The sequence below is a fragment of the Myotis yumanensis genome, unplaced genomic scaffold, assembly GCF_028538775.1.
Source record: "Myotis yumanensis isolate MYYU_CA2020_CCGP unplaced genomic scaffold, mMyoYum1.0.hap1 SCAF_1, whole genome shotgun sequence".
NCBI classification, from domain to species: Eukaryota; Metazoa; Chordata; class Mammalia; order Chiroptera; family Vespertilionidae; genus Myotis; species Myotis yumanensis.
The window spans coordinates 83,958,907-83,986,823 of record NW_027223752.1 but is presented as its reverse complement, the minus strand read 5'-3'; the positions used below and the strand labels follow the sequence as shown (position 1 = coordinate 83,986,823).

The window sequence follows — 27,917 nt, the reverse complement described above, 5'->3', positions numbered from 1 at the left end:
CATTACCAGGGACAAAGGAATCATTTGTAGACACAACTGAGGTAAATCAGGATCTATTTTAGTTTATAAATCACATTAATCTGGGCCAAACTGAAATGGAGAAATCTTCACTGACACTATATAACATTAATGAATAACGGAAAGACCATAGATTGGGGGAGGGGGGAGGGGGGAAGAAGCTCGAGGAACAAAGTTAATATACTTGCATGAGAGTCAGTGAACATAGTGGTTAAGATGGTGAACACAGAGCCTCTTAGTAGCTGCACAGGACCTTGAGCAAGTCAATTCTCTTTTCTGTGCCTCATTTTCTCCGTCTATAAAATGGAGAGAATAATTGTACTAGTATGTACCTCACAGGATTGGAAAGCACTTAGAACAGTGCCTGGCTCAGAGAACGTACTCAATATATGTAAGTTACTGTTACCATATGAATTAATAGACAAGTTAAAACTTGTACATGTCCCAAGGATTCTTGGACAATCTTTTAAAAAACAGGTAGGATTTTCATTTTGTTTTATTATGGCCATTTACCAGTTACAATGTTTCTTTCTTTTAGGTATGTTCGCCTTTACCCATGAACACAGACTTCGTAAATATTTGCTTGGGAAATACGGTATAGCAAGACTGAGGGGACGTCCTAATCTCACCAGATAGTCTATGTATGTTTTAGCGTGGAAATGGGACACAGTGTGGACGTTCTTTATAGTTTGCTTATGTCATTGGACTGTCTGCATACTGGTGACTTTGTAATTTCTCTATTAGAGACTTAGGGAGCCCACCTACCAGTGCCACCAGGGAGAAGGGGAAAAGGTGATGGGTAAACAAGAAAAGCAGTGACTAGTGTCCAGCGCCCAGTGTGCTCAGCTGTGAACAAATTTTTTAAATTTACTCCTTTAAAAATAGGAAGAATCTTTAATCTCGGTGTAGATTGTTCAACAGTGAAGAAATCTCATCCTGTCCATTTTCAAGACATAAACTGGAAAGAGCACTAGCTGGCAAACCACAGCCTGGGCTTTCCTCCTGGCCCTGCCATGAACCAGCCATGGGCCTTCAGATCACTTACCTGAGTGCTGGTCTGGCCTGGTGTGTAAGAGCTTGGGTCAGATGAACTTGAAAAGGTGCTCTTCAGGTCTTCAAATCTGCAAGTTGGCCTGGGAACATGCAGCAGCCATGCCTCACGGCTGCCCCCCAACCTACTCACTCCCATAATTGAAATGAAGCTAAAAAAGAACTGGGCCCTAGCCGGTTTGGCTCAGTGGATAGAGCATTGGCCTGCAGACTGAAGGGTCCTGAGTTTGATTCCAGTCAAGCACACATGCCTGGGTTGTGGGCTCGATCCCCAGTGGGGGGCGTGCAGGAGGCTGCCGGTCATTGATTTTCATCATTGATGTTTCTATCTCTCTCTCCCTCCCCTTCATCTCTGAAATTAGTAAAAATACATTTTTTTTAAAAAAAGAACTGGACACTGGCTCTATTTTCATCTGTTTATTGATAAATCAAATGAAAAATAAAAGGATATGGGATCATAAATGTGGTTAACAGGAGGAATGGGTATAGCCCTGGAGAAGGAAAATGAGGTTGGCCATACCATTAGAGGGAGAGGGAAGAGAAGTGGGAGGGGAGGAAAAGGAAAGAAGGTATCTGCTAAAACTCCCACAGCTCACCTCTCACTTTATCATGTCATCCAAGCATTCTTTCCTGAACAGAATTAACATCTGGAAATGGTTTAAGGGGCAACAACTAGTAGTTTGTCAACAAGATATGGGAAATGGGGAGTTGGAGGGGATATACGTATAGGATTTTGAGGGATTCTCTGACTTGAACCTGTCACCAGAACCCTCCCTGTCTATGGTGAACTGAGAGTCAGGAAGCTTAATCCTGGTCCCGGCTTAGCCACAAACTATTGTGTGACTTGGGGCAAGTCACCTTCCCTCTCGGGGCATTTCTTTGGCTATAAAACAAGCAAATTCTACTCTATGGCAGGTTCTACTCCGGCTCTTGCAATGCCAAGTGTGTTGGCAACCTGAGCTAGGCCAGGAGACTGGCTCAGCTTTGGAGAAATAAAACTCCTCAGAGGCCCAGGCAGAGGGCTATGGTACTGGCCTTCCCTGGAGTTCATTTTGTCAGTGGTGGCAGCAAGTCAGAGGGTGAGTGTAAGCACACAGACCTATGAGAACTCACTCTTGCTATAAGAGCAATCATTGCAGAGTGCTCAGACAGAGCCCAGGTTTTGCTCTACACAGAAAGCAGGTCCAGGGGATGGGGGTGATCCAACCACAGCAGTCACACACTATGTGGGGGCTGGGGATGCAGGGCACAGTGGAGGCAGGAGGAGGAGAGGGCTGTGGGCTTTGGGGTGGGGTTGGGAGGTAGAGCCACATCAGCACCTCACCATCTGCCACACTGCTCATTTCAGGCACCCTCCCCCCTTGTAAGAGAGGCCTGGGCCCCTTGGTCTAGTTGAAGCAGCTCTTCAGGTAGAGATGCCACACTTGGCATCAAGATCCTTGATTCCCGTGGGGTTAATACCATCACAGCAGGGGTCAGCGTTATCTCCATGAGCTGGAGTCAAATGAGGTAGGCTGACTCAGTCTCCCCCTTGCCTTTCTGTGCTGACAAGCCCGCCCTCCCACCCCAGCTCCGAGCCCCAGGGCCCAGGACTGCCAGCCCTTCCTGGACAGGGGGCAGGCCTAGCCTGGCCGAGAAGCTGGCCATGAGAATGGGAACAGGCTGCCTCTCCACAGCCCGTGTGGATTTGTGTCAACTGTGACAACTACAAGGGCCAAGGGTCCCCAAATGAAGGTCGGGGGAGAGGAGTCTACATTCGAGGTTTCTGTTTGAGAGTGCAATGTGGTTCTGGTTCTGAGGTCCCGAACCACACTGTTTTATGGTTAGGTAGCCAGGAGTCAAATTCTGTGTGGGTGTGTGCGTGTGTGTGTGCATGTGTGTGTGTGTGCACGTGTGTGCGTGTCTGTGTGTATACACCTGCACATGTGTGACAGGGTGAAGGGGATACTTGGGGAAAGACCTTGAGCCTGGCCTACCTTAGAAAGGGGAAACTGCCAGAGGCCCATATCTGACAGCAGATTCTCGCAATACCCCACACTGGGGACATTTCCATAGGGACGCTGGTCCCCAGTTCAAGGCAATTCAGCAAAGCTTTATGAGTAAGTTCTCCACAAAAGGCACAAAGGGAGTCCCAGGGGGCTTTGAGAGCACTGAGGAGGGTGGGGGGAGGCCTAGCAGCAGCAGCCCAGGACCCTGGGAGTGGGGCCTCCCCCACTGCTTCAGCTCACTGCTCCAAGAGCTTGAAGGACAGGGGGGTGCCGCTCTTGGCAAAGGACTTCATCAGACTGCTCGGATAGATGCACCCGAGCTTCTCTGGGGTTGGGAAGCCCCAGACCCTGTAGAGAGACAGGCTCAGCCGGTCCCCGATATAGAAGGGGCCCACCCATTTGGCACTGCTGCCGTTCCTGGGGAGGGACAGCAAGAGGACCTGGTCGCCCACGTTCCACTCCTTCTCCTGGCTCTCCCGCTTGAAACGCCTATTCTCCACCTTTTCACTGACCTTGTCGGCCATCCTCCAGTGGAGCTCCAGCAGCTCCCCCGTCAGCTGTAGCAGGAAGACATCCATCTTGAGCCCTTCTATATTGGCACTGCTCATCTCCCACCACAGGGGTCCCATCAGCCTCTCCTGGCCCCCGGTCAGGATCTGGAATGGGGTGGCCTGGGGGGAGGAGGCCCTGAAGGCCAGGTGCAGCAAGGGCAGGGAAGCTGCCCACTTCTTGCCGTGCAGGAAGATAAACTCCTTGAGGGCCCTCTTGAATTCCCAGTAGGCCCCTGAGCTCATCAGACAGGGAAACTGGAGGTCCCTACTTAGGGAGGTAGCCTGGGCTCCCAGGGCCAGCCCACAGCTCACCAGAACATGCCGGGCAAACTGGGGGCCTTGGGTGGCCTCCAGCCTCACGGGAACACCCCACCTTGCAAATACATGCTGAAGCAGCACTTGGGCCACAGCCATGTGCGTGTAGGGTTTCAGCGGGAATGCTTCCACCCACCTGGTGTTGGGGTCAGCCACAATCAGAACATGCTTGTGGCCCTCCTCACTTACAGTGACTGGGCCCACCACCTCGATCTGCAGGTTCGACCAGGGGGCAGTCGACCTGAGGGGCCACAGGGACTCGATAACCTTCAACTCATTGCCTAGGAGATTTCGGGGGATGCAGAACAAGCAGCTCCTGCAATAATTTCTCACATGCTCCTGCATCCCGGGCCACCACCCCAGCAACCGCAACTTCTTGTAGGTCTCCTCGGGCCTCTGGTGAGCCCCCACCGGAAGGTCATGCACAGAGAAAATCAGATCCCTTCGGAGCTGCCTCGGGACTACCCAGACTTTGGGCTTCTTATCTCCCTTGAACAGAAGCAGGCCGCTCTCCTGATCCAGGCTGAGCGAGTTAGAGGCAGAACTGAAGGGTGAGGAGTTGGACAATTTCTGCCCAGCCCGCAGTTTGGCAATGACATCTGCCAGAGTGCTGTCACTCAGCTGTAACGCCAGCAAGTTGGGCCTCTTGCCCATGGTATGGGGGGACACTATGGGGACTGGCACATCCGTTGGCAAATTCCAAAACTCCCCTCCCCCCTGCGCACCCTCCTTGGCCAGGTTGTCCACTGTCACAGCAAACAGGGAGCCACGGTAGGAGGTTCGGTAGATAAATGGAAGGGATGGGAGGCCAGAGGTGAGGGATATGATGTAGGAGAGCAGGCTTGGGTGAGGTAGTGGGGACCCATCAGAGGACAGGAAGCCCCGGGCCCTCCACAGGGGCAGGAGCTCCCAGAGGACACTGAAGACCCAGTGGCAGTGAGTGAGGAAAACCACGGGGTAGTGGGACTGGCTGAAGCGCTCCAGGCCACAGGCCACGGCAGCCAGGTGGGCATAAGTGGGTGTGTAAGGCGAACAAGAGAAGGAAAGGGAGACAGGTGGGCTGGTGGGAGACAGGACATAGAGACCAAAGCCAGCACACCACTCATCCTCACGGTAAAAGCAATAGCCCGACATGTGGATGCAGACAAAAGTGGACAGGTCAGAGAAAGGAGGCAGGATCTGGAAGAAACGAGGCAAGGAGGATGAGGGTGTCAGCAGTCGGTTTTCCCCCAGCAGGCCCTGGAGAAGGGTCAATTCCAGCGCCCTCTTGCCTTTGTCCTGTACCAAGAGGGCCCATCGGATCAACCATGCTTTGGAAAGCCTGCGGTCCTCCCATGCCTCAGGGTCCACAGTGGTCCGAGCAGCGTAGGAAAGGTCCAGGACCACTGGGATGTCTCCAATGCAGCGGGAAAAGTGTTTGAGGGCCCAGGCCACAGCGTAGGGGCTGTCTCCCCCTGACTGGGGGCCCTCGCTCTCCTCGTCGGGGAGGAGGGGTTTCGAGGTATAGGCAATGAGGTGCTTTCTCCCTGAGTTCTCCTGATAGACAGTGGCCGTCAGGGCCACTTGGCTCACCATCACCTCCAGGTAGAAGGGCAGCTGAGAGTCAGGGGCCTTCAGGCAGAGGGCAGACACCAGGGCTCGCTTCAGGGCCAGGAAGGCCTTTTCATGCTCCTGGTCCCATTGCCAGTCTGGCTTCTGTTTGAGGAGGCTGTGTAGTGGGCCCACAAGGGCTTCATAGTCAGGGATGACTTCCCGGTGGGAGTCCATAAATCCCATGAAGAAGGAGAGTGCGGTGAAGTTCCTGGGGATGGTCATCTGGGCCAGGTGGGCAAGAACCTGCTGGCAGGGAGCCTTCCCATCCCAGGGGATACCTAGGGACGGAGAAGCCACCACTGGAAGGAGATCGATGTCAAGGGCTTCATCGAGGGGATCGTGGAGGCTGAGGCACCGGAGGATTTCCTCTGAAAGGGTGGGGCACTCCAACTTGAACACCGATGCCAGCGAGGAGTCCTGGTCTTCTTCCTCGGCTGGCCTCTGTGTGTCCTGCCCCTCCCTCTGCTCCTCATCCTGTCTCTCCCTCAGCTCTGGCTCTTCGTCCTGCCTCTCTTCCTTCTCCTCCCTAACTTCTTCCACTTTCTGAGGACTCTCCAGGGGCCCTGAATTGGCGGTATCACTCAGCTCAGACATCCTGGCTGAGCTGGGAGGAAGAGCCTTCCACACCTTCAGGAAGTTGCCAACGTCAGTGTCCAACCTGCACGGAAACAGCAGAGAGGAGGGACCGATGCAATAGGGAGGGAGAAAACCTGCCCCCAGAGGTCATCCAAGGGGGAAACCACACCTGTGGAAACCCTTTGGAGCTCCACCCCATTGCTCAGTATCCCTGAAGCTGGGCAGAGTGCCAGCCTCTGACATAGCAGAGCCTCAGTCAGGACCATGCCTGCAAGTACTTCCCCTACCTCCACCATGTACCAGGCCTCAGTGTGAGATTCTGCCTTGCTTTGAAGGCTTATACAGTCAAAACTTCATTGACCAGGTGACATTTTCAATCGGGTTTAAGTCAGTGGTCGATAAGAATTAGATGACCGGTGCTTCCAACCTGACCCCAGGATGAGCAAGCCAGGGAGAGGTCAAGAAAGAGAAGGAGAGGATTCCAAGATGGTGGCGGATTAAGTAGAAGCTGCACTGACACTTTCCCAGGGCCAAGCTGGGTATACAACTAAAATATAGAAAAACCATTCTGAATAATCAACTGAAGACTAGCTTGAGAGAACCCTGATAACCAAGGATGGAAAGTGGAGACCGCATAGAGACTGGCAGGAAGTGTGGAGGCACAAAAGGGCTGGCTGGGCTCCCATAGACAGAAGCTGAAGTTCCAGAGGGATATCTCAGCTGTGAGGGGTTCCCACTGAGAACTCTGGAGGCTAACCCCCAAGCTGGGCTCCCCAGCCCAGAGGATCAAAACCAAGAAAGGTACCCATGTAACATCTGGCTGCAAAAAGCAGCAGGGTTGCTGTCTGCCAGGGAGAGGCAGCTGGAAATGCAGGCGCCCTCTTAAAAGGCCAACGCACAAAATTTCCTGTGTAGCCACTCACCTTAGGCTTCAGCAGAGGGAGGGCAGAGTGAACTAGAGTTGTGTGAGGAAAATCCAGGGTTCAGGGCTCTGGGGCTAGAGCTCAGAGGGCAGCCACCTGGATTCCTGTGCTGAGTCATTCCCTCATACTGCAAAGGACACCTTTCTCAGGCAGACCTTAACCATCCAGGCAGCTTTTGCCTGGGGGAGGAAGCAATTGCTCCACCCTGTTGGGAAAACCTGCTGAGTTTACATCTTGCTGTGGTCCACAGCCTGAGGCTAATTAAGAGACTGAGAATAAGAATCAGCCTGCCAGTAGAGGTGAATCTCTGGGTGCTTTGAGTTTTTGCCTGATCTACTTCTGGATCCAGGGCTAGCAAAAGCCAAGCTTGATGCACATCTTGGTCTTTTCCAAACTCATCCAGCCCTGGCAGAGGGAGTCACAGTGGTCGGTTGCTTATACCTACAAACAGGGTTCTCAGGGCTAGTCACAAACAGCATCTGAAATTGTGCTGCACAGAGACCTTCCGAAGAGACTGGGAATCATAGAAGATCTACCTAATACATAGAAACAAACCCAAACAGGCAGCCAAAATGGGGAGACAAAAAATGCCCCAAATGAAAGAACAAGAGAATTATCCAGAAAAGAGCTAAATGAAGTGGAAATAAGTAATTCATCAGAGAGTTCAGAATAATGACTATAAGGATGCTCAACAGCATGATACAAAATTAACACCCATAATTCAATGGCATTTTTATACACCAATAATAATCTCTCAGGAAGGGAAACTAAAAAAAAAAAAAAAAAAAAGATTCTTAGGAATCAACTTAACCAAGGAGGTAAAAGACCTGTACTCAGAAAACTACAGGATGATGAAAAAAGATTGAAAAAGATACAAACAAGCAAAAGAATATTCCATGTTCATGGGTTGGTAGAATTAATATCAGTAAAATGGCCTACCCGGCTGGCATGGCTCAGTGGTTGAGCATCAACCTATAAACCAGAGGTCACGGTTCAATTCCCAGTCAGCGCACATGCCTGGGTTGTGGGTTTGATCCCCAGAGATGTTTCTATCATCTCTCCATCTCTCTCTCACTTCCTCTCTGAAATCAATAAAAATCTATATTTAAAAAAATAATTTAAAAGAAAAATAAATAGAATACTACCCAAAGCAGTCTATAGATTTAATGCAATCAAGAATAAACTAAAAATGGATAAGATACTTAAATGTAAGTAGTGAAACCCTTAAAATCCTATAAGAAACTATAGGCTACAAAATCTCAGACATCTCTCATACCAATATGTTTGCTGATATGTCTCCTAGGGCAAGGGAAACACAGGAGAAAATAAAATGGGACTACATCAAAATGAAAAGCTTCTGCACAGCAAAAGAAACCATCAACAAAATGAAAAGGGAGCCTGCTGTATGGGAGAACATATTTGCTAATGATACATCTGCTAAGGGGTTAATAGCCAAAGTATATAAGAAATTTATACAAATTAACAAAGGAGAACAAACAATCCAATTAAAAAATGGGCAAAGGACCTAAATAGACATTTCTCCAAAGTGGACATACAGATGGCCAAGAGACATATGAAAAAATGCTCAAAGTCACTGATCATCAGAGAGATGCAAATTAAAATGACAATGAGGTATCACTTCACACCTGTCAAAATGGCTACCATCAACAAATCAACAAATTACAAGTACTGGTGAAGATATGGAGAAAAGGGAACCCTAGTACACTGCTGGTGGGAATGCAGACTGTATGAAGTTTCCTCAAAAATTAAATATGAACTGCCATTTGACCCAGTGATCCCACTTCTAGCAATATATCCTAAGAAACCCAAAATACCAATTAGAAAGAATATATGTGCCCTTATGTTCATAGCAGCACAATTTACAATAGCTAAGATCTGGAAAAAGCCCAAGTGCCCATCAGTAGATTAGTGGATAAAAAAGCTGTGATACTTTTACACAATGGAATACTATGCAGCCATAAAAAAGGATCTCTTATCCTTTGAGATAGCATGGAGGGACCTGAAGAGTATTATGCTAAGTGAAATAAGCCAGTCAGAGAAAGACAAGTATCATATGATCTCACTTATATGTGGAATCTAGTGAACAAAGTAAGCAGATGAACAAAATAGATCCAGAGACATAGAAGCATGGAACAGACTGATAAATCTCAGAGGGAAGGTGGGGTGGGGGATAAGGGGTAGGGAGAGATTAATCATATATGCATAACCCATGGACACAGACAATAGTGTGGTGAAGGTCTGGGAGGAGAGGCAGGGAAGAGGGTCAATGGTGGGGGGAGGGAGACATCTGTAATACTTTCAACAATAAAAAAAAAATTTTTTTTAAAGAAGAATCTCTTACCCTTTGAGACAGTATGGAGGGACCTGGAGAGTATCATGCTAAGTGAAATAAGGCAGTCAGAGAAAAACAAGTGTCACATGATCTCACTCATATGTGAAATCTAAGTAACAAAATAAACTGATGAACGGAGTGGATCCAGAGACATGGAAGCATGGAACAGAGTGTGGAATCTCAGAGGGAAGGTGTGCGAGGGGTAATCAACCAAGGACCTTGTATGTGTATATGCATGGCCCATGGACACAAACAACGGGGCGGTGAGGGCCTGGGGCAGGGGGCAGGGTGGGCTGGAGGGGCTCAGTGGGTGATAAAGGGGGACACATGTAATACTTTCAACAATAAAGAATTATAACAATTTGTTTTAAAGAGAGAAAAAAAGGAGGGTGGAAAGGGGCCCCAGTGACCTCAGCGAAAAAAAGGGTGGGAGAGTGGAAGCTTTGAAACTTTGGCCCCAACTCAAACACATTTTACATGGTGACACAGGGGGGGGGGGGGGGGGCGTGGGGGGGGCGCGTGCATGAGGGGAGGAAAGGAGGTCTGACAAGGTTTGGGAGAAGCCAGCAGACAAACCTCGACCAAATCACGTTTTTTTCCAAACAGGGAAAGTGTGACTGGGAGGACCTGGCCCAGGAAGCGGTGCCATGCCCAGAAGATCCACCACAGTCCCCCGCTGGGCTCAGGGAACTGGGAGATGGGCAGCAAGGTGGCTCGGAGGGACGAAGGCCTCAGGATCAGAGTTACTACAAACCAGTTCTGCTGGCACCAGCAAAGGGGCCTTGGGAAAGTACTAGAGTCTCAGATTTCTCATCTGTAAAATGAGGATAGTGGTCATGTATGTATAACTCAGGTTGTGAGGACCAAAGGGGATAATAAATATGGAATAAATTCTACTTGGCATAGACTCTCGACACAGCTGCCCTCGTACACAATGGAACAAGAACGAGGCTGTTCACTGCAGCACTGGTTCCAATGGCCTAACAAGAAAACCGTCAATGGCCCTGCCCTCCACAGAGACCGGATAACTGTTGTGTACTCCTGTAATGGAGTACCACCCGGCCATTAAAGTGAGCCACATGGATTAACAGCTGGAAAAAAAACAATAGAAATTGAGTACAAATGCCTGTTTAGCACATACAGTGTTAAAGTGCGTGTGCAAAACCATACTGGAAGTGGTTCGTGGATGTGCAAATGAGAGAACTGTGAAAATCTGGAAGAATCAAGTCACTCTGCTCACTGTTAAACACAACAAATGCTGGCCAGCACTTAGGGCAAGTTTCTAATCAGTCCCAGGAGGGGCTGGACGCAGGGGAGGCCCATTACCTGTTTGGCTTCCTCAGGAACTCATCCAGGGTGGGGCCATCCCGGCCCAGGGGGTCATCGGGCACCATGAACAGATTCCCCGCAAAGGTGAAGGGCAGCAGGCTGGACTCAGAAGGGAGGAGGCACCGTCACAGAGGAGCCCGTGACCCGCCCACACCCCACTGCTGCCTGGGCGTCTCCACAGGGGCCAGGACCCACATCTCCCCTCGGCAGGTGCTGGTGGGCACTGGCCCGGGGACCCTCTCACTGCCCCAGTACCCCACTGCCACAGGCTGCCTGACATCCAAGGGGAAGGAGCAGCCCACCCCCTCGCAGCCACCTCACCGATCTTTGACCATCAGTTTCTTGGAATTATTCATCAGGATGTGGAGCTGCTCATTGGTGACGATGATGCCATCTGTCTCCTCTGCCAGCTTTACCATGAACCTGCAAGGACAGGGAAAGTCACTGAGACCCAGTAACCAGCTCCTCGCTTCCCTGGGCCTCTGGGGAAAAGAACTTGCAGCTTCACTTTGTGTTGGACAAAGGCTGCCCTTGGTCATTGGGAAGCCAGGGCTCAGGAGCCCATCCCCTCAATCTGTGCAGCTGTTTGGGGTCACCACTAGCCCCTGGGAGGGTGAACTGGGAATGTACACTTCCCAACTGTTTATTCAAACATAGACCCCTATTTTACACATACACATACACATGCGCACATACCCACAGAAACCCACACACTCATTCCCATCCACACATGCATTTTACTACTTCAGTTTCTGCATCTGTAAAACATAAATGCCTTCCCTCTCCTGCTGTGAGGATTGAACTGAATGACCACACATGGAAGCATCTAGCTCAGCCTCTGCCACACAGCATACACACACATTTTCCCTTATTCTCCTTCACCAACACATAACATTCATGTACATGCCAAGGCACATATATGTGTGGGCATGTATACACATATAAAAACATACCCGAAGAAACAAACCTATTTCCCAAGGATCCCTTCTCAATCGCTGTGACCAGAAAGCATGCTATTCCACTAGTGCCCAGCAGAGGGGCCTTCTGCAGAAAAGCCGTCTTCCCTCGAACCCAAGCCTGCATCTAGAGAGGCACTTACACACCTCACCCAGGGGGCTTGCTCTTGAAGGAGCGATGCCTGAGCGGCCCTGCCCAGCCCTTCCCAGGCCTGAATGCTTAGGGTGTCAGTTTGGGGAAAAGTGAGGAGGAACAGAATTTCTCCCTGCCCGGCATGGGAGGAGCCTAAGTGACGCCAAGACCTGTGTCTGCCCGGCCTGGACGCCAGCCCAGGACCCGTGACTACCGCAGGGCCTCCCTGCCCCCGCAGAGGCAGCATCGCAGACTCCCCTGTGCAGTGTGCAGCCAGGTTGGGGACCGGGTGCTTAGGGCTGACAAGCAGGGAGGCATTCGGGCATTAGCTAGGAAATGGGGCCAGTCTAACTGTTTTCAGAGGCCAGCCAGAGCTCCAGCCACATACAGCCACACACATACCTCCGCCCAGCGCCAGGGCTGGGGAAGGGAAAAACTGGAGCCGTTCCTTGAGACATGAACTTCAACCAGCTGCCTGGGGGAGCAACCCACTCGAGGCGCCAGGAGCCACCTGGGCTAGCCCACCCACAGCAGTGGGTCTCAGTCCCCAGGTCATGGGGGGAGAGAGCCTGTGAACTAGGGAAATGGAGCTGCAGAGTCCCAAAGTCAGGAGTGCCCCTGGCCTCAGGCAGAGCCGACCTGGGAGTCCTCTCCTCACTGTGTCCCTCTGCGCAGAGGCCAGGTGCCATCCCCTCTGAAACGGCCCCCTCGGACACAGAGCAGATGAGGCAGGACTCCACCCGACACACCAGCCCAACCGCAGAGCCCCACAGAGAGCAGGCTGGGGCCTGGCACACCTGTAATCGTAGGTGGTGATCTTCTTGCCGTTCTCAAGCTGGGAGGGGGTGATCGAAAGCATCTTGAGGGAATGTAGCTTCGTCAGAAAGTGGCTCTCTGGAGGCGAGAGGCAGAAGATAGAGATCGTCAGAGGAAGGGCTAAGTGGGAAAGGCCGTGGTGCAGACAGAGAGGCAGGGAAAGGAAAAGCTGGGTGCTGCTGGAGGGGCTGAGGGGGGCTGGGAGAGTGGACAGCTCACCTCTCACCCTCCGGTTCTTCTTCAGTTGCCAGGTGGGCACAAACACAGTGACCTCCCGGTGTCCCCGGTTCCAGAAATACTGCACTGCCATGGCAATGCCACGGCAGGAGAAGAAGTGCTGGAGGCCGTGTCTGTGGGGGTGGTGAGAAGTGAGGGAGCAACTTCTTGCCAAGGAATCGCCCTGCCTCCACCCCTCCCTCAGAGCCTGGGCAATGCCAGGGCACCAGCATCAGCACCACAGACACCGACAATGCCCTCTCCCTTCCCTCCAGCATTAAACATTCTGTGAGCACCTACTGGGTGAGCTCACCTCCTGTGTGTTTTACGTGTGTGTGCATGTGCACGGGTGTACGGGGGCCTGCAGGGCGAGAAGAGGAAGAAGGCAACCTCTACACCCAAAGAGCTCAGATTAGAACTGGAAGCAAACAAACATTTGCTGACCACCAACCGTGTGCTGGGAATGTGCTCAGCACAGATAACTCTCTACCATGTTGGCACATTGAGTGGTCTTACATATATTCACGCCAACACATACACACAGTAAGTGCTGGGCAGAGAGGGCAACCTCTAAGGCTTGATCAGTAAAAGCTCCACAGAGGAGGTCTGTGCTGGGCCTTACGGTTCGGGCTAAACATTTGAAACCTGGCTGGGGGTTGACCGACGCCATGTTATGTGAGGCAGCCTGCAGTGGAAAGAGCGTGCACCCCGGCAGTGGACAATCTGAACCCAAAGACCAGCTGGAACCCTTACTGGCTCTGGGATCTTGGGCAAGATTCGTCACCTCTCTTTTCCGCTTTTGTCAAAGAGGGAGAACGGAAACATACATTTGTAGGGCTGAGAGCTGCTGTGACAACGTCGCACACACTGCCTAGCATGCAGTAGCCACTCAACATGGGCCACTTGCAGCTTTGCCCCATCTGAACCACGTCACCCTTACACAGAGGTCAAAAAGGGGTACCCACAGTCGCCCCAGGGATGCCCTGTCCCAGCTCCCCAGCATGCCCAGCCTACCCTCATGCTACTCACACCATGGCCACGCTGCTGCCATCAATGACCACTCGCCGCAGCCCCTGGTTCCCAGGTTCCCCGGACAGGTTCAGCTCGAAGGGCGTATTCAGGGCCTCATGGTACCTCTGAAAGCTGGTCACTGTGCTGTTCGCCTGTGGCTGTCGAGGTGGCTGCCTCGGGGTCCCCTCCGGAGCCCCCAGGAGCCCACCCACCTGAGGCTGGTGCTTACTACTGGGAGCCACGGTGCTGCAGGGCTGGAGACCCTGCCTCCTGGCCTCCCCCTGGCCCTTTGGGGAGGACGCACTGCCCCTTGACGAAGGCTGGGCCTCTCTCAGGAGTTTGGCTGCATCCACGGCTGTCCCTGGATCTGTGAGCGCCTTCTGCGCTGCAGGTGTCTTCGGAGCTCTGGAGGCTTTGGGGGCCGCAGACACTTTGGGGGCCGCAGGCGCTTTGGGGGCCGCAGGCGCTTTGGGGGCTCCAGACCCTGTTTTAGCCACAGGCCCAGTTTGAGCTTTGGGTGCTTTGGGACCTGCAGGTGATGTTTTGGCTGCAGGGATTTTCTGAGCTGTGGGGGTTTTCGGAGTCGCAGGTACCGTTTGCACTGCTGGTGCCAGTTGACCCACGGCTGCCTTTTGAGCTGTGGACCCCCCAGGAGCGCCTGGCTTTGTTGGAGCCAAAGGCACTTTGGGGGCTGCAGGTTCTGTGTGGTCTGCGGGCGTCATCTGGGCTGTAGGCACTTTGGGGGCTGCAGATAGCACTTGATTTTGGGGTGGGGTTTGAGCGGTAGGCACTGCTGCAGCCATGGGCACTTCGAGAGTTTCAGGCACTGTTTGAGTGTCAGGTACTGACTCAGCCGTCAGCTCCCCTTGGCCCACGGGCCTCCCTTGAGCTGTAGGCACCCCTTGCCCTGTGGGTGGTGCTGGTAAGGGCCCCTCTTCTGGCCCCTTACAATCCCACTGTACACTTCCTTGGTCCCCCAGCTCACTTCCAGCTTGGAGTTGGGGTGTAGAGGTCAAAGGCGGCCCTACCTGTGGAAGTCCTGGACTAGCTTTGCCCTTTATACCAGAGCCCCCTGAGACCACCAATAAACTCATGACTTTTGGGGGGGTCTCTGGCCTTGGGCAATTCTGTAGGTCTGCCTCTCCTCCTGGTCCCCCATCTGGGCTTTCCACACTGGGCAAAGGAACCAGCTCCTTCTGCTTCCACTCCAGGTTTAAGGGCAAAGGACTCTGCCCTGGGAGCTTGAACTGAATGGGGCCCAGAGGCCTCTGCCAGAACGGGAAACTGAAGCACGCCTGGGACAGCAGCCAGGCCAGGTGGAGAGAATGCAGTTCATTGATCCTCCAGAAGGTCGTAGCAATGGTCCCTGGCCACAAGGGCCCAAAGGCTGGCCCCGGAGCCCAGGCCTTCCAAGATGGGCACACACCCAGGGTTGTCACCGGAGGCTGGAAGGAGAGTTTGTCTTCCACCCTCTGGAGCTGCCGCTGCTGTGCCAAGGCTTTTGAGTGGTTCGCAGGATCCTGGCTGCCGGCGGCTGGCACTGGCCCTTCCCTGTGAGCACTGTCCGTACCACCTTGATTGTTGGAACCGACTCTGGAGGAAGCGCAAGTTTGTTGGAAAGGTGGGGAGGCCAGTTAGATGCAAAATTATTTCTTTGGGGTGGGGGAACAGGGTAGGGGCCGAGAAGCCAGACTGATTCTCCAAAACTTACCGTACCAGCTGGTTTGCTGTCTCCTGCTGTGCCTTCTGGCCTGGGCTGGCTCCCAGGCTGGTTAATCTCTTTGTATTTTCTGTGTTCCCATTCTGGAGGGTCCTCATCTCCAGCAAAGGCCCAGGACCATCGCCCACAGACGTCATGGCCGAGCCTTCCTTCTGCTGCTGCGGAGGGCAGATCAGGACCTCCGGGTCGGAGCGGGCGTTGGAGGTGCCAAGGCGGCCGAGCCACTCGATGATGTCCTCCTTGCCCGCAGCATCTCGCACCAGACTCAGCAGCAGCTCCTGGACTGCTGGGGGCAGCTGCAGCAGGTCCCCGGCATACTGGTCGCCACGGATCCAGATCAAAGCCCCAAAGGCCCGGGTCACCTCGGCCTCCCAGATACCCCGGGGGGTGCAAACAGGGGCAGGGCCCCAGCGCAGTCGCCCCACCAGCTCCTCCAGCCAGTTCTGGGTCATGATGAAAGACTCGGTCAGCCCGCCCACCATTAGGGAGCCAGTGGGGCCAGGCACCAGGTAAGCCTGGGTACTCCAGCAGAGGCAGTCGAGGAAAAGGCCCTGGGCCCCGAGGAAGGCGCAGTGCAGGGCTGGTGGGTAGCGAACCTCCTTCCACAGCTCTGGGTTGCACAGGCCCTTCAGATACTCCTGAAGCCGAAGTGGGGAGAACACAGAGGAAGTCATTCCTGTAGGGGGCAGCCACTGGCTCACACTCTCCAACCCAGAAGGGCCACCCCTCACCAAGCAGGTGCCCTTCCCGGCTACCAGAAGCCAATGACTTCCACGGCCAGCCCCTCTCTCCCTGGTCTTGCCCCCTCACACTCATTTCTTTACAGGAAACTCTGACAGAAGGGGGAAGGCCTGGAGGGAAGGGAGCACCTGGGTTTGGAGACAAGGACCTGGTTCTACTTTCAATGTGACCTCAGTAGGTCAGGTTAATTGTGGGAAATTTGTCATTTTTCCAGGGAATGATCAGAGCATGGACTCAGCCGTTTCACCTGTCTGACAAGTTAAACAAGGTACTCCTAAGGTCCAAGCATTCAAGAATTGTGAAATACCTAGGGGGAGGGGTATTGCATCCTCTAGGTACCAGGAACTCATGTGACCTGGGGCAAGTTGTTTATCCTCCCTGTGCCTATATTCCCTCAGCAGTAAAACGGGGATAACAGTTCTGCATCATTGGGCTATTACAGAGCTTCCATGAGTTAATACCAGGGGTCCTCAAACTTTTTAAACAGGGGGCCAGTTCACTGTCCCTCAGACCGTTGGAGGGCCGGACTATAGTTAAAAAAAAAAAAAAAAAAACTATGAACAAATTCCTATGCACACTGCACATATCTTATCTTGAAGTTAAAAAACAAAACGGGAACAAATACAATATTTGTATTTGCATGTGGCCCACGGGCCGTAGTTTGAGGACCCCTGGTTAATACAAAGGAAGTGCTTAGCCTAGTGCCTGGCACATCTTAGTCCCATTTGGCAGGCTCAGAAGGGCTATGCAACTCGTCCAAGGACACACACTAGAGAGTGACTGGGCCAGGATCATAAGCCACATCTGTCTGACCCTGAAACCAGGGGTTCTTTCCACTTCCTCAGGGTGACTACACAGTGACAACAAGGTAATCTTGTGGGATTCTGGCTTAATCCCCCTTCAGAAGGTCTGTGGCTCAATCTGTACCCGTAACCATGGTAACTCTGTTACCCAGAGCAGACAGAGAAGGAGAGGAGGAGATAAGTCGCTGGGCCAGCACCCAGGAAAACCCCACAGATACACACAATGGCTGAACCAGAAGAAAGGCCTCTGGCTTTCTGGGCAGACCAAGTCCTCCTGTTTACAGGGTGCACACACTCAGTCTTTAGCAGTTGCTGGGATGGGAGAGGTTGGGTTCCTCCACTAGATGGCTGAGCTCCACCAAGACAATCCCATGAGCTCCAAGGGAGCGTGAGCATTCCCTCTTAATCAGCCAACTCATGTTGACCACATTCGCCCTCATGTCATTTCATATCACCATGTTGATAACGGTCATCTTCTTGCTCTCCCCTGACAGTTCCATTAGAAAATAAATGCTCCAGCCCTAACCGGTTTGGCTCAGTGGGTAGAGTGTCGGCCTGCGGACTAAAGGATCCCAGGTTCGATTCCGGTCAAGGGCATGTACCTGGGTTGCAGGCACATCCCCAGTAGGGAGTGTGCAGGAGGCAGCCGAATCGATGTTTCTCTCTCATCAATGTTTCTAACTCTATCCTTCTCCCTCTCCCTTCCTCTCTGTAAAAAATGAATAAAATATATTTTTTTAAAAAAGAAGAAAATAAATGCTCCATTTTGGGTCCCCAGCAGCTACTCTGAAGACGGCTCCAGGCCCTCTGCTCAGTGCCCAGCCCATTATTCCCTGCTATGGCCTATGCTTGCCTCTTCCATCTGACCCTAAACTGCCAACCCTTCCCCAAAGGGACCGAAATGCACCCCAGCAGTTAAACCCAGGTCTAACCCTTTTCTAATCCGTCCAAAACCATCTCAAAACATCATCCCACAGGCCCTCAGCTGGACCGACTGCCAGGCAAGGGTGAATCTGACCAGGTACGGGACCACTCTCCTTAACAAGCTCTCCCATCCCATACGCCCCACATTCTAACCATGTGAAAGCAATATGTAAACACAAAGAGATGTGCTGGGTAAGAAGATGGTGGGTGGTTTCTTTCTCTTTGTGTAAAGAGCTTAAAATATTTATTATGCCAATAATTGTTCAATATTTTTAACTAAAAGATATATAGGAATTGAAACAATTTTCAAAATAATACATCTGAATATTTATTGAACACTTACTATGTGCCACACATCATCTCATGTATTCCTCTCTCAGCCCTGTAAGGAATTGCTATCATCCCCATTTTAGAGGAGCAAGGTTGGGCCCAAGGTTACACAGATAGTAGGCTGGGACACTCAGCCCCTCTGACTCCAACGCAAAACCATGATGTTGTCTATAGTTTCAAGCAAAAAAAGATAAAAAGAAGAAAAGGTATACAACAGGCATTTATATCCAGAAAATACCTGAAGTACTTTTTCTGCATAAAGCCTACCCAGACCATTTTCCTCCAAGGGGAAAAAAGTAGAGACAAGGCAGGAACAAAATAAGCACATAAAAAGAATGATGTGTCTGTAAAAACATATTGCCCAATGTCCCACAGGTCTTTTGTCAAATTGTAAATTAAATGAGAACACCACTAAATCATTTAATACTGCTCTATACTTGATCAAGTTGCTTTATTATTTAACACCGGACTTAGGATTCTCCTTTCTCATAAATTCGTTACCATTCATCGTCTACTTTCCAGAACCATCCAAAATTACACTGCAGAGTACACAAAAGGCTCAGAAAATGGCAACACCAAGAAACTCTGGAATTGGAATTGAAGGGGAACATGAAAAAAAATTTTTTTAAGGCAAACTGAGATAAAGTTGTTTGAATAACACAGGCTTAGCAAGTACCTCCCTACCCACAGGAGGTTTGCTCTCTAGAGAGTTGAAAACAGGTCCTAGAATTAGAGGTTTATCAGCATACTTGAGAGTGTAGGTACCATAAAAAATAAACAAGCTCTCCCATCCCATACGCCTCACATTCTAACCACATGAAAGCAATATGTAAACACAAAGAGATGTGCTGGGTAAAGGGAGGAGGGCCAAATATGATGTCTACAATGAAGGCCAAGTGCAGAGAAACTCATTCTTCTCTTTCAGAGATTCAGCAGCCAGACCCTGATGCTCCTGGACAGAGAACAGAGAAATACACTCTAGAAATCCAGCCAGCTCAAGAGCAAAGACCACCAAACAGGTTCCCTAACAGACAGTCCCCCCAGATATCCGTACAGCCACGCTCCAGATCAGTAAGCCTCAGTCTCAGTTCCCAGTTGGCTTTTTGGGTCTTACTCTTAACCATGCAAAGATTACCAAACATATGAAGAAAACTAATGTGAGGTAAATATGCAAAAGATATATAGGAAGAGGTGGGGAGCAACTTGAAGAAAAAGAAAGTAGGGAGGGAGAAGAAAACTTCAGAAAGTTTACTATCATTCTCCTTGCTGTGGTTCTCAACCTTCTGGCCCTTTAAATACAGTTCCTCATGTTGTGACCCAACCATAAAATTATTTTCGTTGCTACTTCAAAACTGTAATGTTGCTACTGTTATGAATCGTAATGTAAATATCTGATATGCAGGATGGTCTTAGGCGACCCCTGTGAAAGGGTCGTTCGACCGCCAAAGGGGTCGCGACCCACAGGTTGAGAACCTCTGACTTGGAGAGATAATAGAGAATATTGTACACACTGAACAAGAATAGGATACTATTTTTTAAAAGAGAATTCAGAGAGAACATAAATGACTTTTAGACTTTAAAAATATGATGGCAGAGTACTGGTTTGGCTCAGTGGAGAGAGTCGGCCTGTGGACTGAAGGGTCCCAGGTTTAATTCCGGTCAAGGGCATGTACCTTGGTTGCGGGCACATCCCCAGTAGGGGGTGTGCAGGAGGCAGCTGATCGATGTTTCTCTCTCATCAATGTTTCTAACTCTCTATCCCTCTCCCTTCTTCTCTGCAAAAATTCAATAAAATATATTTTTTAAAAAATATGATGGCAGAAATTAAAGACCCAGAAAGGGATTGGAAAATAAAGTTAAGGAAATCTCCAGAAAGCAAAGCAAAAAGTCAAAGTTGGAAAAAATAAGAAAAGTGGACCAGTCAGTCCAGAAAGTCCAGTGTCTGAATAGGAGTTCCAGGAAGAGAGAGAACATAGAAAACACAGGGGGAAATCATCCACAAAGTATTTCCATAAAATGTCCTAGATCTGAAGAATATGAGTATCCAGATGGAAGGGCCCATCGAATACAATAGTAACTAACAATGGATGAAGACAGATCTACACAAAGGGGGTCTCGCTGGCAAACCTTAGAACAGTGGGGGAAACTACAAACTTCCAGAGAGGAAAAACTTCACATACAAAGGATCAGGGACCCGGAATAGCTTCAGACATCTAAAAAGCAAGAAGTCTTTGGAGAAATGCCTTTACTCTTCTGAAGGAAAATAATTTCCCATTTCTAATTCTATTCCAGCCAGACTATCAATCAAGTGACCTTCAGATACACAATTTCAACATTTTACTTCCTAATCTTTCCCAGAAAGCTACTGGAGAGTACTTGCCAGCAAACAAGAAAGGAGACCAACATTGGAAAAAAACAAAGGCAATCTCCAGGATGATAATGAAGAGAATTTTCAGAATTTATTTATCCATCCAAGAAATCATTATTGAGCACCTACATGTCAGACACTGTTCTAGGATGACAACCGTCTGCAGGCGTAGAGAACAACTAGTTCAGATTGGAGGAAAGGACTCAAGAAACAACCACATTGAGAGCAGTCATCAGTAAACTCTTTACCACTGCTCCATCTTTTAACTTGATGAAGCTAATTTTTAAAACACATTTTTATTGATTTCAGAGAGAAAGGGAGAGGAGAGAGAGAGATAGAAACATCAGTGATGAGAAAGAATCATTGATCGGCTGCCTCCTGCACACCCTCTCTTGGGGATAGAGCCCGAAACCCGGGCATGTGCCCTTGACCAGAATCAAACCCAGGACCCTTCAGTCCGCAGACCGGAGCTCTATCCATTAAGCCAAACCAGCTAGGGTTTGATGAAGCTATTGATGGATGTGCTCTAGCAACCCAAGAAAAATAAAGATATTCAGCCCAGGAAACAAGACATTTCACAACAACAACAAAAGGCAAAGGGATGCCAAGAATGACAGCAAACAGAAGTCTCAGGATGACAGCTCTGCAGGCCAGACAAGACAGAAGGAAGGATGTCTCTAAGAAAAAATTTGGACCTGAAAAAAACACCTTGAACCCATAAATTGACCTTGTAGAAAATTGTAGTGAGAGTCCACTGAAAGTTGTAGAAATTACCAATAGATACAAAGAAAAACAAGTATATTAAAAAACAAGAAATTCCTGCCCTAACCGGTTTGGCTCAGTGGATAGAGTGTAGGCCTGAGGACTGAAGGGTCTCAGGTTCGATTCCAGGCAAGGGCATGTGCCTTGGTTGCGGGCACATCCCCAGTGGGGAGTGTGCAGGAGACAACTGAATCGATGTTTCTAACTCTCTATCCCTCTCCCTCTCCCTTCCTCTCTGTAAAAAATCAATAAAATATATATTTTTTTAAAAAACAACAAGAAATTCTAAACCTCAGTGAAATAAAAAAGAAAGAAAATGTAATCATAGTACACTTAGATGTTAATATTTGCATAAGGCATAATGATGAAAATACTAATATAAATTGAACAGAAAATTTAATAATAATTATATGGGAAATAATCAAATCTTCACCTTCAATAATAGGAAGTAAAAAAATTATCTAAAATGGGTTGATCAAAGATAACAGTATCTACAATTTTGTTTTAGGAATGTAGAGATGTGTAAATGTCAGAGTAAACATTGTCTACAAGAAAGGACCCTGAAGAGAGAGAGTTGGGAAAGACAGGCAGGGATTCACCGTGTTCTACTGTGAACTTTTTCAAAATTATTGGACTTTTAAATTGTTAATTACTTGGATAAAAGAAAAAAGTTTAAAATAAAGGAGAAGGGTAAGATGCCCACAACACAATTTGGGGGTAGCTCTGATATGTAGCATTTGCCAAATTCTGAGGTGTAAAGACTCCCCCATGGCTGATTTCAAACTACCAATGGAATGCTACCGGTTTGCAAACTTCCTGAAATTTTAATAGGGCCAGCTCCAGCATACCCCTGGCCACGACCAACTTCCATGGTACTGTGCTCTACGGTTAGTGCGGAGTAGGAATAGATGAACTTCCAACTGACAGCCAGGCCAAAAGACAGCAAACCACACCCTCTTCCCCAGCTCCCTGAACCCAATCTCTGGCTCCCCATCATCTCCCTCCCCCATCTTCAAAAAGAGTCTCCAAGAATGGGAGAAGCGAACATGTCATCTCTCCTCTGTGAGTCCAATCCTTCCTCACATCATTGCCCAGGAGGACAGAGGGCTTGTCCCTGGGCAACTCAGATCATTATTAAAACCTTCCTTTCCACTTGCTGATTTCACCCCAGAGGTCAGTCACCCCTAGTATTTATTTTTGCTGCCTGGGAATGTAATTCCAGCAATGTCTTTATTTAAAATATATATATATATATTGATTTCAGAGAGGAAGGGAGAGGGAGTGAGAGATAGAAACATCAATGATGAGAGAAAATCATTGATCAGCTGCCTCCTGCACACCCCCTACTAGGGATCAAGCCCACAGCCCAGGTATGTTCCCTTGACCGGAATCGAACCCGGGACCCTTCAGTCCGCAGGCCAACACTCTATCCACTGAGCCAAACCAGCTAGGGCAATATCCTTATTTTTTAAAATCCCACCACAACAAAACAATGTAAAGGCATTCTAGAGTTCTACAGAGATTTTCCTGGAAAACCAGCCACATATGATATAGAAACACAACCCAGCCCATCTCCAGATAGGCCTATATCCTTCTTGATCCTTTTTCCCCTCACCAACATGCCATCCTCATCCTCAACCCTTCCACATCCTGCAACCTCCAGTCTCACTGAGACCTCACTGCCAGTTGCCCTGTGTATAGCGTCCCATTAACAAAGTGCATGATTGTGTTCCTACAGTTGGAATTGGGGTCGGCCACAGCACCTCCACACGGAAACCAAGATACATCCTTATACTTGGGAAATTTCCCTGTGTCAGATCGCCCGACCTTAGAGAGATTTAATACAAGCTTCTCACTTTACAAACAAGGAGACTGAGAATAAGGGAGAGAAAAGGACTTGCTCAAAGTTACACAGCTAGTTAACAACAATAACTGACATCTGTACTCTGTAGCTTTCCACATTTTGCAAAAGTACATAAGCATGCATTATCTCAGCTGATTCTTACAACCCTTTCATGAAGTGGGTGTTACGTTATTTTATAGATGAGAAAATAGGCTCAAGGGAAGGTAAATGATTTGGCCCAGTTAGAAGGTAGCAAACCCCAATCTCAAACTCTCTCCACCATATCCCTGGGTCCCAGCGTGACTTGGTGACAGCAAATTGAGCCCAGATCTCCTAACTCCTGGGACAACGCCTGATACTCCCTGCCCTTCTGCTCATTCTGTGAAGTCAGGGAGGGAGTTACTTAGAACCCCCTCATGCTCAGTTTCCATCTTAAACAGTGCCTCTCCCCAGGGGAAGGGGGTACCAGGGTGGGGGGACTGAGGGAGCCACACTAACAGGGCCTGGTGTGTGAGGGAGGGATCCCTGAGGAGGCAGTGGGAACAGGAGCAGACAGGCCTGGAGAACGTGATCCAGGATTTATTTAAGCAGGGAGCAGGGGAGCTGGGCACCTCAGAACGCGCTAGTAATATATAAGGGTGAGCTGTTGTAGTTCAAATTAACAAAAAGATTAAGAACCCAAAACAACCAACCCAAAAGGCTCCTCTTGTTAACCCACCCTGAAAGTCCTCATCTCAGGGGCTCCTACATCTGTTCTCTGGGCAGGCGCTCCTCCCCTCCCCCAGCACCTCTGTCAGAATTGGAAAAACTGCTGAGACAGCAGCTCAACAGAGGAGCTGAGGGAGGAACTTTCCAGCCTGTCTGCCCGCCTGCCTGCCTGCTGGCCAGTGCGTTAGGGCCTCCCCCACCCATGGCCTTGACCAATTAGGATGTTAGTGTAGACGCAGCTGGGGAAGAAGTCTGCGTTGGTGCCGTCTGGGGGAGAGGGAGGCTGTAGCATTCCTACCAGGAAAGATAAGATAAAGGAATCCTGGGGAAGAAGGAGACCTTGGCCATGACTGGGGCGGGGGGAGAAAGGGTCAAAGAGAACTTGAGAGTCCAGAGTGGAGGAGAAGCTTGAGAGAGAAGCCAGGGAGGATACAGAGAGGAGCGCTATGACCTGCCTATCCCGAAGTCATTTCATCTGAAAGCCCACGGCCCTCTTCCCAGATTTCAAGCCATCCCGAAGGGCTGGTGCCTCCCAGAGCAGCTGCACCCCCACCCTGAGCCCCTGCAAGAGTGTGGAGCAGGCAGCCCAGAGCTCTAGGCTCCTGTCCCAGCCCCCACCGCCTCCACCTACCTGGCCTGAGCCCTCAGGCCCCTTACCCTCTCCAGTCCCCGACAACTAGTCGGTAAACTCGGGCACTGCTTTAGTAGCATCTCTAAGGGCCCCTCGAGTCCCGGCACTCTGAGAGGTTCCAAAGATTTAAGGAGACTTAAAAAGAGACAGAAGGATCGCCTTGGTGGAGAACAAAGAGGTGTGTTGCAAAGGCCACAGAAATGCAGGAGCTTAAGCTGTTCCCCCGATGGAGGAGGGGAGCTGGGGGTGCTGGGGCCCAGGCCAAGGAGGGCTCATGGGGCACACACCCGCGGAGCCTCTCTCAGGACACTCGAGGGGTAGAAGTGACATTCAAGAGAGGGGTGGGGCAGAAAGAAAGAAGGAGCCAGAGGAAAGGAACCAAGGCTGCGGACCTGGAAAGGGGGGGGCGGGGGAAGGGAGGTCTAGTACCTGCCCTTCCCACGGCCGAAGCCAGGTCGGGGACCTGGGGGACCCTCGTCTCCGCGGCTGGCAGCGGGGCGGGCCAGGGGTCTGGCAGGAAGGGACGGGTGGGGGCGGGGAGACGCTGTTTACCTTGGCTTTGCCCATGTTCTCCCTGGGCCCCTCGAGCTGCAGCCAGAAATTGGGGCTGTCCGGGCGGCTCTGGAAAGCGTTCAGCTTGATTCTGAAGATGCGCTGCACTTGCAGGCGCTGCCGCTGCACGCGGGGCTTGGATTTGGTTTGCACCATGACCCATTCCTGCGCCGGAGGGTCGCCCCCGGCCAGGAGCATGGCTGCCCCCCTGCCCCTAGAAGGAGGGAGCCCCAAGTGTCACCCGGGTCCCGGCGCGGGAGGCTCCCCAGCCCCTGTCCGGGGAGCCCAGGCCACGCCCCCTGCTCCCTGCGGCGCGCCCCCCGCCTCGGCGGGTCCTGCTGGCTCCCCGACCCACCCACCGCCGCCCAGGCGCCCGTCCTCCGCAGCTCGTCGCTCCGGCGGCGGCTCCGGCGACAATCTCTTCCTGCCAGGGGTTGCAGCCGGGGGTGGGACCGGTCGGGCTCCCGCCGCCCTTCCCTCCGCCCCCAGCCTTCCCCTCCACCCCTCCGCCAGCCCCTCCGGGACCGACTCCTCCGTCTGGGCAGCTTACGGGGCGGGGAGGGACATGGGAGGGAGAATGGGGCGGGAGGGAGGGGGCGGGGAGGGTCCTGGAAGCCTCTGCCTCTTCCACCCAAGTTTTGGGCCCTGAGCCAGAATCCGGGGGTCAAAGTTAATTTCCTTCCACGTTCCCCTTTCCCCAGTGGAAGGAAGAGGAAGGGGAAGGAGGGGCATTCCGGCGGCGAGGGAGAGGTGGCTTGCTTTCAGGGACCCGGCCTTTCCCTCCGTTCCTCCCTCCCGCCCCGCCGCCTCCCAGGCCTCCCTGGAGAACCGGGACCTGTGCCACTCCCTCTCTCGAGGAAAGGGTTAAGCGAGGGCAGGGTGAGGAGGGCCCCAGGAAACTCTGGGCTGGAAACCGGGCGGGCAGGCGGACTGGAGACCGTAACAGCACCGCCTCCCGCCCCCCAAGTCTGGGGACAGCCAGGCGCTGGCAGGCAGCCCAGACCCTCCTGAAGCCCCCAAGGCTGGAGGGGCCTCCCCGCCCGAGCTTTCAGACTTGCGTTGTTTATGAAAGCCCTTTTTAGCAAGTTTGAGTTATACCCTGAGGCTTTAGATGAGAGCGAGGGTCTGGTGGGTAACACAGCCTCTGAGGGTTCCCGTGGAGAAAGGGTTGACCTTGACCCACAGCCAGCTGCTTGGCATCAGTGGTCAGGGACTAGCCCTGGGCTGGGGCCACCTCCAACACAGGCCCTTGAGGCATCCCCAGGACAAAGGACACCTTATGCAGCCCTGCGGCCTGAACAGAGCCTGGCTCTGTGGAGGGCACAGTCTGCGTCTGGGCCTCAGTGACCTTTATTTTCCATACCAGCGCTGCTGTCTGACAGGCACGAGTGAACCTATGGAGACAAAGGGCAGTGGGGTTTCAATAAGAGCTGCCCTGGAACATCTGGAACATCTATGTTTGTGTGCCTACAGGCAAGGGCCAAGAGTGCCCACTGGAAGGAAGGGGCCCAACTGGGGGAGGGGAGATGGGCTGACACCACTTCTAGTCTGAACTGAACTCTGCCCAACCAGTCCCACTCCCACTCTGCTTCTCCCTAGATTGGAATCCAGATAAGGAAAAAGGTGATCTGTATAACCTCTGGCTCCAAGTCCTGCAGTTCCTAACCTGCCTCTCTACAGCACCTTGAAGCAGACCCTCAGGGTGAACTTATCTCTCCACTCTTCACACCTCTATCTGCTCTCCCTTTAGCAAAAGAAGCCCCTGCCTTATTATTATGCTTCTCCTCTGAAGCAAGGTGCCAGCCAAGTACCCCTGCTCCCTACTAATAAATACTTAACTCTTGCTGCTCTCTTCCAATTAACTGTGGACCTCAAGCATCTTAAAGGAAAAGTCTCAGCTTTAACCCTGTGTTCAAAGAGGCATGTGGAGGGTGGAAAGAGGTCAAGCTTAGAGTCAGGTACTTGATAAATGGGAAAAAGAGCCCTAACCGGTTTGGCTCAGTGGATAGAGCGTCAGTCTGCGGACTCAAGGGTCCCAGGTTTGATTCCAGTCAAGGGCATGTACCTTGGTTGCAGGCACATCCCCAGTGGGGAGTGTATGTTTCTCTCTCATCGATGTTTCTAACTCTCTGTCCCTCTCTCTTCCTCTCTGTAAAAAAATCAATAAAATAGATTTCAAAAAAAATGGGGAAAAGAGGGTAATTTATTTAAACTCTTGTGCCTCCATTTCCTTAGCTCATAAAAATGGGGACAATAATACCTACAGCACAGGTTGTAAATCATACCACACAGGTACAGGTACTATACCTGGCACATTGCCTGGCAAGAAGTAAACATCCAATCATTTTAATTTTTTCTTTCTAGATCTTGTCTCTTCTCCACCACCTCAACTCTGGCCACTACGTCACTGTACTTCCCCAGAGATGCCCCTCCTTCCTTCCCTTTTGAACCTCAATGTCTGGAGATGCCACTGGTCTAGCTCCTAGATCAGACTCTCCTTACTCTTCCTGCTACCCCATTCCTCTCCTGCCTCTCCACCTGCATGTAGTGGACTTAATTAGATATCCTGTTTCTAGTCCCAGCTTTGCCAATGATGAGTTGTGTACTCTAAAGCAGACAACTAAATCCCTTGACCTCTCCAGGCTTTCTCATCTAAATTCATTCATTGGACCAAATTCATTTGCTCATTCAACAAATTCAAACACAT

The 27,917-nt window shown here is 50.9% G+C and overlaps 1 protein-coding gene across 1 annotated transcript; it reads right to left on the bottom strand.

Moving 5' to 3' along the window:
- Nucleotides 1-1,493: 1,493 nt before the first annotated feature.
- NYNRIN (NYN domain and retroviral integrase containing) lies at nucleotides 1,494-25,409 on the bottom strand. The gene is made up of 8 exons (XM_070427144.1): nucleotides 25,211-25,409; nucleotides 15,540-16,186; nucleotides 13,847-15,421; nucleotides 12,821-12,951; nucleotides 12,583-12,679; nucleotides 11,018-11,119; nucleotides 10,694-10,795; nucleotides 1,494-6,173 (listed from the first exon to the last, which is right to left on the bottom strand). Exons 1-8 carry the CDS (start codon nucleotides 25,406-25,408, stop codon nucleotides 3,293-3,295), a joined length of 5,733 nt encoding a protein of 1,910 aa, XP_070283245.1. The 5' UTR covers nucleotide 25,409; the 3' UTR covers nucleotides 1,494-3,292.
- Nucleotides 25,410-27,917: the final 2,508 nt, after the last annotated feature.